We start from the raw sequence: 12,516 nt of genomic DNA on the forward strand, positions 1-12,516 counted from the left end.
TGCCAGGAGCAAGGCAGAAGCACTTCCCACAGCAGTTTGTTGGCATTTTTAAAGCTACAAACCAGCATTGGCTCCCCAAGCCCCCAGGAGACTTCAGGGTCTTTCATCTACCTGAGCGCCATCTCACTCCTTCTTTGCTTCTGTGAATCATCATCACTTAGCTCAAACTAGCCAAGCCCTTCACACAGCCAGAGACAGTAGACTTGCTGTTTGCTGTGCCAGCAGAGGCATCTAGGATGAGAGAAGGGAGCCTGCATATGGCCAGGCTGTGATACAGAAGCCCTGGCTGATGGGTTATTGTGGCTGGGAGTGAGGCATGGGGCAGAGGCAATGAGGTATGATGACATGCAGCATCCTTTCTGGCTAGCTCTATATTACAAATTGGGAAGAAGTGTTTGCCCAGGCATGGTATTTTCTCAGCTGCAGAGCCAAGAACGGGAAAAGCATAAAGACTTAATCACAGCATGTCTCTGGGAGGGGGAAGCTGGGCTGTCTGCTCGATCCAGTTTGTCATTCCAGAAGAGGCAGCAAAAATCATTGCCAAGATTCCACCTCAGAAAGATTAATGAACTCCTTCTTAGGAGGGGGTAAGAACTGGTAGGTGATTTACACTTTGCAAAGCCTGTATGACAAACACATGGAGTTCGATCCCGTGGAGGACTTTTATGGATGGATGGAGGTTGATTTTTGCTGATTGCCCCTTCTACTGCAGACCTCCAATTTGCCCATATGCTGTTCCTGGGAAAAGTCCCATCCCCCAGGAGCAGCATTTCAGGGGGCATTTGGGGATGCAGTGTGGGAAGTGAGAAAATCATGTTGCACTGGACCCAACCTCATGTGTCTCAAATGTTGAACTTACTGCTGGTTCTAAGCCATGCCCTGTTGACTAGATGTGTACTGGAATTTTCAGGCTAGGGATTAATTCCCAGGTTTGCATAGGCTGGATTTGGATTGTGACTACAGTGTGTTGGGATGGGGAAGGTTCAGTTCTCTCTCCCCTGCATGCAGTTTTCCCAATCTGAAATAGCCTCAAGGAGCTGCCATTTACACCAGTGGGAAAAATAACCTATCCTGAGGGCTATGCAGAACTCCCAGTTCACATCTGTCAAAAAGTCTATAGCGTCTGCCAGACTGCAGTTCTGATCTGGATTTTCCTGGCCTCTGGTGTACCTCCAATATTAGCATGATTGGGGTGATCATTTCACAGTCTTCCTTCCTTCCTTCCTTCCTTCCTTCCTTCCTTCCTTCCTTCCTTCCTTCCTTCCTTCCTTCCTTCCTTCCTTCCTTCCTCCCCTTCCTTCCTCCCCTTCCTTCCCCTCCTTCCCTTCCTCCCTCCCTCCCTGAGCTAGTCCTTGGGGGGAATTTAATGCCCTCATTGGTTTAAGCACTTACTGCTCCCAAACCTTAACTGTCTCTCTGTGTAATTGGTTAGCTGCTTTCTCCCATTAGACTGTTGTTTTGATTGGCTGTAATGCCCTATCTTCCCTACAGACAGCAGCTAAAGAATTCAGCACAGATATGATATGGCCAATTGCCATAAGGGAATACTGCTTTGCAAAGTTACTGCTGAGGTTGTTCAAAGCACCTTTACAATGGTCCTGTTCTGTTAATCAGTAAAGAATTTTGCTGTGTTTATGCTCCATTCATTATTACTGTGCATGGATTTTGTTTCCAGAAAGTGTACATGGTGGGAGAAAGTATACACCATGCAGACACGTCTTTTGGCTAGTAGAGGTTGAGGCTGTATCCTCAGCTCACCCACCTACCTGGGGATTGTTGGGCTGCCTGGCTGCCTCACTGCCTCCTTGGCTTGCCTGCCTGCAAGACACTCCTTGGGATATTGAAATGGCAAGGGCACTTCAGACTGCCCCAAACTCAAAATCAAGCTGTTTCGGGGGGTGGGGTGGGGAGATTGAGGGAAAACAGTTTGAGCCTGCCTTGGCGGGGAGGGCGGGGTATAAATAAAAAATTTACTTTTTACTTTTTGTAAATAAATTTACTAGAAAGATCCAGGAAAAGACTTGGAAAAATGATTGCTAATGAAGTTGTGTGGAAATGGGGGGGAGGGGGACCTGATAACAAAGGGAAATGAAACTGGAACATTAAGGCTGTCTGGAATATGTTTGGTGACCAACAACTTGGATTTCAGTGTGTGAATTAGCTCAGCAATGAACATAGACCAAAGGTCACTGGAGCTCAGCCCTGAGCTACTTTTTGTAAAATAATAAGGAAGAAGAGTGTGTGTTTGAATAGGCCCAGAGTAATCTCTTACTTCTGAGTCACCACAGCCAAGCTCAGAATTAGGAAGGACCCCAGGACTAAGGGAATGGCTCTCTGGGAGGCAGGAGTCCCAGCATTCTCGTTTCAGAGCCTAAGGAGTGGATCTGAGCCATCTCTCCACTGCACTGCCTATTCTATAACACATTGCATCAACACACCGAGAGTTTTACCAATGAAATTTCCTAGTTCAGATATATTGCTTTCCCACAAAAAAAGTGCTTGGAGGAAAGTTCTGTGAAATGGACATTGTCACTATGGTTTGTGAATGGAGACAGTTACATCCTTTTTATTTTTCTTTCTTTTGTTCTGCCTCCCACTACTTATAGTTTTAAAACTGGCTGTTACCATTTTTGCAATTTTAAATGACACACACTTTGCAAAAGGGCCATGAACATGATTTACTTCTTGGCATCACTATATCTTACCTGGATAAAAAGAAGTTCCCAGGAATAAAGAGAAGCCCAGATAATCAGGAATAATCTAGTCCAGATATAAGGACAGGTAGGAGTTTTCTCCCGATTCAGTGAAATAATCATTAAATGTCAACCTAGATTAGATGCTCAGAGGTCTCTCATTAGCAACCCAATCCCAAGAGCCAGATCCAGGTGCACTGCCAACACCAGCATGGCAGCAGTGCTGCTAATTGGTAGCCCTATGCCCACTCCACAGAGAGATAATATATGGGGGGAAATGTCCCCAGTAAAGCACAGGAATTACAATGGAGTCCATATCAACCCCGTCATAATCCACCAGTCATGGGGCAGTGTGCCCCTACCACTCATATGACTCACAGACACAGCTAAATGGTATGTGCTGACACAGCCATGCCCCCAGATGTTAGCCTATACAAAGCACACCAAGGGACAGAATAAGGGGAACATGGCAGTGCTCTCTGGGAAGAGTCCTGGAGTCAATATACAGATTTGGGTTCAGTCTTCAGGATGCTGGCAACCTTAGGTGGCAGGAAAGCCTTTTGGAACATGCGGGAAATTGGTTTGGCTACTGGGCAGGCTAGGGATTAGAGACACAGGGTAAAAGAGGCAGATATTTGGACTGCAAACTGAATGGTTATTTTTCTTACTGTCATGGCAGTTATTGTCTGGAAGAGGTTTTTTTTTAATGCACAGGAATATAGTGGATTAGGATGGAGAACAGGTGTGCTCTGATAGCAGAAGTGTGGAGGACAGGTTGTTCCTAGGGCTGCCAACCTCCAGGTGGGAAAATACCAAAATACAACCATGACATAATAATTGATTATAACACAATCTTGACAAACTACTTATTAAACCACCAATGGTTTCATAATTCTGGTAACACTGGATGGTGGAATTAGCAACACTGAATTCAGCAGTAAGCTGGTAGGCTGCTTAATGAATACTTTGGAGAAATAAACTGGAGGAATTATTCTATGTGGGATCTGCCTTGACAAAGTGCTGAAATGGGGTCTAAACTGTCCCATTGTGGAAACCACATGCTATTTAGAACAGACACATGGAAGGAAACAGAAAAACCAATGGACCACAATACAGGATTTTTTAGATTATATATAAAATAGACTTGGCATAATCAATACTGTTTAAGAAAATCATGCAAAGACACTTTTTAAAAAAAGTAAAAATGTAAAGTAGTTTGTCAAGATTGCATTACAATTAATTATTATACCTTGGTTGTATTTTTGTTATTTTTCCATCTCAGCCTGTGATCTCTCATACATTCAATCTCCTGGTGGGGCCTGGAGCTCTTCCCTTATCACAATTGATCTAGAGATGACAGAGATCGGTTCCCCTGGAGAAAATGGTCCCTTTGGAGGGTGGAATCTATAGTGCTGTATCCTACTGAGCGCCAGGTACCTCCCCGCCCAGAGCTGGCAACCCTAACTGTGGCAAAAAGAATAGAAAGCATGCTGAAATTGCTGTCATTGAGCCTTAATGATTGGTGAGATTAGTGCCCATGCATGAGGGGGTGAAGGAGAGCCATGGAGAATGGAGATCTAAGCAGCACTCACATCCACTTGCTTGCTCATTTAAAAAGGTCTACTGGCACTCTCCAGGCTTCTAATTATTCATTAACAATGGTTCTTGATCTTTAAGGTAAGATTTTGGTGAATGTCATCTATTTGGGAATGTACAGTGGGAAGTGTAGTATCTCCTTCCTAAGAAAGCTTTGACTGGTTGGTTGCTGTGCAAACATTTATCTCCACTGCACCTTATTTAGTGAGAATGAATCATAGGGTAAAAAGAAATCTTTGCAGACTCTCACCTATGCGCTTTGATAAGATTCACTATACCTGAATTGTTCCTTCTAAGGTATAAAGCCATGCTAATTTAGCAGTAGGAAATGCTAAAAGAAATTACTGAAACTTGGGTGACTGGCCACAGATATTAATATTCAGGACTAGGCAGGAAACCTCAGCTGTAGACAAACCAAAAGCACTTTTTGGTGGTAATGCTGGTGAACCAGATTGGATATAGTCAATTCTCTGCCTATTATTTCATTACTTTATGATGAACCAAATTACAGTTTAAAAAAAATAACTAGCACCAAGCCTCTGTTAACATACGTAATATGTCTGATTATTCAAATGTCAGATCCTAATTCATGGTGAGGTATAGTATAAAGTGGTTCTACATGAGTCTTTTGGCATTACCAATTTATTACCTAAAGGTTAAAAGACCCATTTTAAAACCTTGACCTCATCCAAGACATTTTGCTTACCTGGGGGCTAATAAATTCACTAAATGGTTTCTGCACTGGGCTACAGAGACAGAACCCAGTATTCATTTCTCCCTAGCTTCAGTGTCCCCAGTCAGTGACAGGGAGCAAGCTTTGGGGTGATGGCTTCCTACCAGCAGCGAGTAGCAGAGAAGGTGTTTGGAGAGAGTTGAAAGTGGCTTTCAGCTCACTGTCACCTAGAATCAAGCAGGGTTTTGCAACAATATGCAGACCTGCAAAACCTGTTTACTGAATGTGAAAGAGAAACAACTGTATATCTGCTCCACATGTAGCAATGCCTCTTTCAAACAACCTTCAACTTTCTAAAAAAAAAATAATTTGCTGACTCTGACTTGGGAAATTCCAGAAGACTTGGTGAGGGTGCCTTGGGAAAGGAAGGTTTTAGAGGGAATTCCCTTTCCCCCTAGACTCTGACCTTTCCTCCAGGGGACCAGATTTCTGTAGTCTGGAAATCAGTTATAATTCTGGGAGAACTCCAGCCCCCACCATGAAGTTAACAGTCCTAAATCTGTAGCAGCAGAAAAGAGCAAGAGTCCAGTAGCACCTTAAAGGCTAACAAAATTTGTGACAGGGTATGAGCTTTCGTGAGTCACTGCTCTCTTCTTCAGATACAGCTAGAATGTGAGTCCATCTGTCCTATATATTGGAAAGTAGAGTGATTTCAGATGCCAAATGACATTAGCAATGAAACAGAACAAAACCTATGTAGCACTATGTTAGGAATAAATCACAAATGCTCCATACAATACTTCAATTCTGTCCATACATATAATATGCAATACAAATTAAAGAGACGGTCCCATAAACCTGACTTGCTGAACAGAGCAGTCCATGGACTTAACCAAATGCCTCAGTTTTCAATGCGGCCCAACTCTATAAAGTAGTGTTACTGCAAATTGAAAAAATCCTTCACAGTGGCTAACCGATGGGCATGGCGCACACGGTCAGAATCGTAGCAGCAGAACTGGTTTTGATAAGTTTATCTTTTTCAGCCAAAGGCTACATGTGCCCAATCAGTGATATTATTTTACATCAAGCTCTAGTGCTAGCAGAAGTTGGCCGCAGTTCAAAAGCTTCTATGGGTGGTAAAACTGTGAATACTTTGTGTTGTTTGAATGACATTAGCAGGCAAATGACAATAAGTGTGTTTGGATCAGGTGTGATATGCAGAGAGACAGTAGGTGTGGAGAAATCAACATTGATAATGAGGTTGGAGCATGAAGGCAGGGATGGGTTAAAGAGAATCTTAATAATGCAAAGACAAGACTTACCTCCTAGGGCCTGCTTCATCACAAAGTCCATACTGCCAACTGAGTTACTGAGCTCTAGGCAACTGCAGAATTCTCATCCAGTGTTGCTGGTGGGAATCTTTGGGTCAGCTGCTACCTAGATGGAAGAAAGACAGGTCAGATGAGAAAGAAGGAACAGTAAAACAATCCAGGACCCTGCCAGTGAAAATAGGGTATATCCAAAAGGTATTGCTTATCCTGTCATTTGTGGAAAATTGTATAGGCAATGGGGTGGGAGAGACAATCTACATGGAGAATGATTTTGCTGAGACTTACCAGAAAATTCTGGTGTTCCCACCTCCATTTGCTATGCACCGTGCTATCCTTGTCCATCCTAACTGCTTGAGGATTCACGATTACATGGAAACTCAAGAAGTGTTTGGGCTGCATGGAGGTGTTCATGATAACTGCTCATTTTTAAAGCAGAAGTTAAAATCTTGTTCCTTATGGTCCTCACCTATCAAAGATCACTTGCTAGGGTTGCCAACAACCTCAGAGAAAAATGCCCCATCTCTTTAACGAAGGTTTAATGTGTGAAAATAGGAGGAGCTGAAGCTGTTGATGGCATGGTGACTTCAATTACACCTCTGTTAAAGCAACAACATATTGTTCTCCAGGTTAGTGGTAGTTCACCTGCTTGTTGTATTTTTAATGACTTTGATCCATATTGAAGACTGTTCAATATGTCCTCACATTCTGAAGTAAGATGGATGGCCACAAGTGATGGGCCCTTCTTGATCATGCCAGACCCCAACTGTGGAATACCCTCATGCAGCCATTCATGTGACACCTACTCAGTTTCAGACAGAAGCCAGAAAGGCACGTTCAGTTAAGAAGAAGATGAAGATTTATATTCCGCCCTCCACTCCAAAGAGTCTCAGAGTGGCTCACAATCTCCTTTACCTTCCTCCCCCCACAACAGACACCCTGTGAGGTGGGTGGGGCTGGAGAGGGCTCTCACAGCAGCTGCCCTTTCAAGGACAACCTCTGCCAGAGCTATGGCTGACCCAAGGCCATGCTAGCAGGTGCAAGTGGAGGAGTGGGGAATCAAATCCGGTTCTCCCAAATAAGAGTCCGCACACTTAACCACTACACCAAACTAGCTCTCCTTTGGTTGATTATCCATCACCCCCAACACATAGGTTTGATTGTATTGCCATAGTTGTGATTTGTGTTATATACTTCATGGTGGGCAGAGGACATGTGGGGCCATCTGAGGGTCCTGTGGGCTCCAGGATGCGAGTTACTTGTCCTGCGGGAGTCTCTGAAGCCTCAGACCACACAAGGAAGGGGGTTTAGTAACCTGTAGTCCTCCTCCTCATGTCCCAGGATGTGAGAGATAACTCCAATAGAAGCAAGACTGTCTTTCCTCCACCCAAGAGTGGAATTCAAGCAGGAGCCCCTTTGCATATTAGGCCACATACCCCTGATGTAGCCAATCCTCCAAGAGCTTACAAGGGTCTTTTTGTAAGCTCTCAGAGGATTGGCTACATCAGGGGTGTGTGGCCTAATATGCAAAGGAGCTCCTGCTAGAATTCCACCCCTGCCTCCATCTATCTGTTCCAAGCCATCTCTCTGTCCTCCCTGGTCACCTCCTTGTCCTCTGGGTAATCCTCCCTGGCTTTGAGATTTTCTTCCCTTTTTAACCCTGAGCACCACCAGGTAATCCCTAGAAAGGGCAGGTAAGAGGCCACTTATTGTCTCAAGGTCAAACAGAGGGTGCTCCAGCTGCTCTGGCATTGGGAATACCCATCCTGAAGGAAATTTGCTGCCTGCCTCCTTTCCCCCCTTTTCTTGCTGGGGCACTGGCATATTCGCAGCTGCTGAGGGGAAGGCCTCTCAGGGTCAGGCGGGAGTCCAGGCCCCATTTGGAGGCCAGACACATGGTTAACTTTATTTTCATATTTATATTATTAACAGCTTGTTTTTGTTAGTTGCCCCAGAAAGCTGAGAAGTGTGGAGCTCAGTTTTTTTAAAAAAACTCAAACTAATCGGTTAGCAAATAAACAAAACCAGAGGCCAAATGGATCATGGCTAGTGGGGATAGGGCCTTCTCAATGGGTGACCCCCCAGCTACACATTATTGCAATTTAGGTACCAGGTTTTGTTGCTGTGAATGTTGATGAGTTTAGTGTAGCTATTGCTTTATTTGTTGTAGTGTTACTGTTCTTAACTTTGTAAGCCATCTTGGAGGCCTGACATGGAAAGCTGATGCAGACATTTAAAATAAATAAAAAAATGATTAATAACCAGATCTTAAGACCCCATTCTTGATACACTTTTTCTGGATACTCTGCTTTTGATTTATTGGTGGATTATATTTTGTTTTAGGGAAAGTAGTGTGAAGTGAACTAAATCCAACCATGACAAAGATCTAAGATCTAATGCTCAGGAGACAAAAAGACCTGCTAAAACCTGCCTTTCCTCCCTTTCTTACTTCTCTGCACTTCATTGTTTGAAGCATTTCCTTCTCCTGTTCCAGCTCCAATACTGGAAAGGAGCCAGGCTTTTAAAACAATAAGAACAGTGTGACATGGAGGACATAGCAAAGTTTAGCTCTGCTCATCTGTGTTTTCAATGTACAATAAAAAAAAATATCACAATTTACAAATGCACTGTAGGTTATATGAATTAACTGCGTGTGGATTTCCCCCCTTCTCTGCCCATCATGTCCGGTTTGGCCTTGTCCAACCTTTCATTAAAAACTTTCCAGGATGACATCTCAGGTTCACTTACTCGGGCTCTTTTTAGCTAGAAGGCTTTGCCTAATGCAGTTCTTAATATAGCTGCAATTGGAAATATTCCACCTACATAGTAGGTTTTTTTTTAAATAGCTACCTATGTAAATTTACTAGCTGGAGAACAAAAAATAATAAAAGCCATTTTAATGTATTTCTATTATAGGCTTAAGCAGATGACAATATGCTACCTCTTTGCTCAAGTTCCCACTTTCCCTTAAAAACCCTTCAGTTAGCAACAAAACCCAGCAGGCCAAGTAGAAAACTGCCATGCCCCTCATTGCGCTTTGGTGACCAAGCTCTCCGTTAGCTCACAATTCGCAGAAAACTGCTGCTGGGTTCAGAATCAATATGAGAGGAGCCACAGGATCCCAGGAACAACAGTGCTTATGGAAATGCCGCAGGACTGCTTAGAATCAAGGGACAGTCCCAGATCAGAAGCCACCTACATATATTTCTGAAAAGAAGAGAAGAAAAACCCCTCCCCAGAGTTCTTTATATTTCTGGTTTCTGTTTCTGAGATCAAAAGTGAAGTTAAATGCATCCTGTAGAGCTGTTAACCCAGATTAATGTTTGCAAGTCCACACTCATGTATGAGAATGTGTGTATTCTGTAACATAAGAAAAGGCATGTCGTGCCATAAGACTGACCAAAATAACACAACACACTGTGCATGCTTTTGAGTTTTGCAGAACTCTTCATCAGAAGGACCAGTGTTAATCTGCTATAGCAAAATAAAACAAAAATCCAGTGGCACTTTAAAGACTAGCAGCATTTATTTTAGTTTGAGCATTCATGAGTCAAGTCACACCTCACTGAAGAAGAGATATGTGACTCAGGTAAGCTTCTATTGAAATAAATGTTGTTAGTCTTTAAAGTGCCACTGATTCTTGTTTCATTTAACAGCTTGGAATTGATCTCAGGTTGGCACATACATGCTAAACAAATATTTACAACTTGTTACAAACTTGTTAACAGCTTGGTTTCAAACAAGTTCCACAAAATTCAGAGGAATTACTCTCAAGTAAGCATGCATAAGCTCATTGGCATATCTATTTTCACAAGTGATATTAGTGTGTGTGTGTGGCGGGGGGGGGATGCTTGAAGGGACTGTTGTTGTCCTGTCCTCCACTGAAAATTCACTTAACACTATTTATCTTTTAAAATATGTGTACAAAGTGATTTACAAAATTATAGCCATCAAAAATAAACACAACTATTAAGAAAAATTGTAGAAACAGTTCTAGTGCGCATTACTCAATAATAACAAGTATTTAATACTCATTAATAATTTCACAAAGGGCAGAGAAAACTTTTAAATTTCAGTTTGGTGTCTGAATATTATAGGGTGCCAGCTGGAGTTTTGCAGGTATGGTGTTACCACAGAGAAGACTCTGTCTCCAGTTGCCAACAGATATTTTCTGAAAACAGGAAAAATAGCCTGGTTGGGACTATTTTGAGCTTTATAGGAAAAACCAGCATTTTGATTTCTTCCCACCAATAATAGTCATGACCCTTCTTTAAAGAAACAGATTTAAAATTATATATTTATATAATACAGACATAGGTATCTGAACATGTATAGAGTGCATTTTTTATCACTACTGAATACCTTCAACTTGACATCATACATGTTAAACTGAGAAAAAGAGATTCCTTCAGAGGCAGATAGTACCTCTATCTCTATCTTGCCCAAACATTCTAAAGGAAGTTCTCCCATGCCTCCACTAAATCTTCTGTCAGTATCCTGTACATGCTCACTTGCCACCATTAATCTCCACCATAACAGTATCTGAATGTAGGACAATATCACCCAAGAGGTAATCCTGTGAATGCTGAGGGCAAATCGTCTGTGCTGCAGAGAGAACCCATAGGTTGAGGTCTCCTGCAGTGCACAAGAACAATCCTGACTGAAACTCATGAGGCATTCTGGAACCAAACGGAAGGGGCAACAGGGTTGCTTGGAAAGTCAAGGCCACTGCTTTGTGAATGAGACAGACTCAAAGCTGCAACACAGGATCCATTATTGATTGCTTTACTGTACACGTCTCTCCCCCCCTTTTCTCCCATGACCTTGAAAGAAAGGGATTTTGGCAGGTGTCATTTGTCATTTAGGGAGCCCCTGCTGAAATTCCTTTCTCTAGGCAAGGAATAAATGTAAAAGAGCTCAGTCGTGCTTCACATCAAGTCACCTTTCTCTTTCTCTTTATTTCTTCCGTCTTTCCTTCCTTGAAAAACAACAGAAAACAAAAATGGTGGGGATGCTTGTGGTGTGACATACCTTGAGGTTCCAGCATGGGCAAGAACAAAATTCCTGTTGCAGAAGGAGCATCACAGTTGACTTTTTCTGCCCCAGCTGGAAACAATTCAAAGATCTGCTATGCCCCTTCTCCTGCTATACCTCTACACCAATGCCTTTTGAAGGGGACACAAGACCCCTTATGGAGAGAAACTGCAGACAGATCCTGGGATCCTCTGCATGCAGAGCAAGTCGGCTTCCACTGTGCTACAGTTCCTCCCACACACTGCTCTATTCAGTTTGAATGTAAAGAGCTGTCAGTCTACAAAAAGAAGATCCAGTCCCTTGAATGTCCCTCACCGACAGGTGCAATCTATTCTTTAGGGCTCTGGGGTATATTTATGCTTAACCTTCACAATGGGTTAGCAGCTGTCGCAGCCTATGTGAAATGAGCTAGGTGTTTGCTCACGAAACTCATGCCACAATACATTTGTAACTCTTGAAGGAGCCACAAAATGCTTAAATTGACTTTTTTTTTTTTGCTCCAAAGGAGTAGCTCAGCAAATCTTCCAGAATCTACTGCTTTACTTAGTTCAGTGCTAACTTGGATTTACCACAAGAAGATCTCTGGGATCAACATGGAACACAGTATTGTCTTTGGAGCTTGATCATACTCTGTATACCAGGCCAGCCGCCTCCTACCATCACAGATAGGTAGAGATTAGCATGAGGCATAAGTGATGATAAGAACATGTGAAGCCATGCTGGATCAGGCCAATGGCCCATCCAGGCCAACACTCTGTCACGCAGTGCCCAAAACCCTCAGGTGTCATCAGGGGGTCCTGGCCCCACTGGTGGACCTCCTGATGGCATCTGGTTTTTTTGGGCCACTGTGTGACAGAGTGTTGGATTGGATGGGCCATTGGCCTGATCCAACATGGCTTCTCTTATGTTCTTATCATCATTTATACCTCATGCTAATCTCTACCTATCTCTGATGGTAGGAGGCGGCTGGCCTGGTGTACAGAGCATGACAATAGATACAGGTTTAAGTTCCTGGGCAGGTCACTACTAGCACCCTCTACTCCTCATCTGTGAAATGGCCTGGGAATAATCATGGTTTGCCTGACAGACCTCTTGTGTAAGTAAGTGGCCATGAAAGAGAGGCAGCTTGGAAAGCAGGCCTCATGTCACAAGTGTTCCAAAGACAGTAATTATTTTGCAGTTTAGCGACATC

The 12,516-nt window shown here is 43.1% G+C and overlaps 1 protein-coding gene across 3 annotated transcripts in view; it reads right to left on the reverse strand.

The window, feature by feature from the left end:
* CPLX2 (complexin 2) overlaps positions 1–12,516 on the reverse strand; it is a 200,627-nt gene that overhangs the window by 16,907 nt on the left and 171,204 nt on the right. For 2 of the 3 annotated variants that reach the window (XM_060240222.1, XM_060240221.1), the window contains one exon: positions 6,285–6,399. In XM_060240222.1, the coding sequence (XP_060096205.1) occupies positions 6,285–6,315 (31 nt within the window). In that variant the 5' untranslated portion in view covers positions 6,316–6,399. The remainder of the gene's footprint in view (positions 1–6,284; positions 6,400–12,516) is intronic. The other variant, XM_060240223.1, reaches the window with a different exon arrangement.

This window comes from Heteronotia binoei, chromosome 5 (genome assembly GCF_032191835.1).
Source record: "Heteronotia binoei isolate CCM8104 ecotype False Entrance Well chromosome 5, APGP_CSIRO_Hbin_v1, whole genome shotgun sequence".
NCBI classification, from domain to species: domain Eukaryota; kingdom Metazoa; phylum Chordata; class Lepidosauria; order Squamata; family Gekkonidae; genus Heteronotia; species Heteronotia binoei.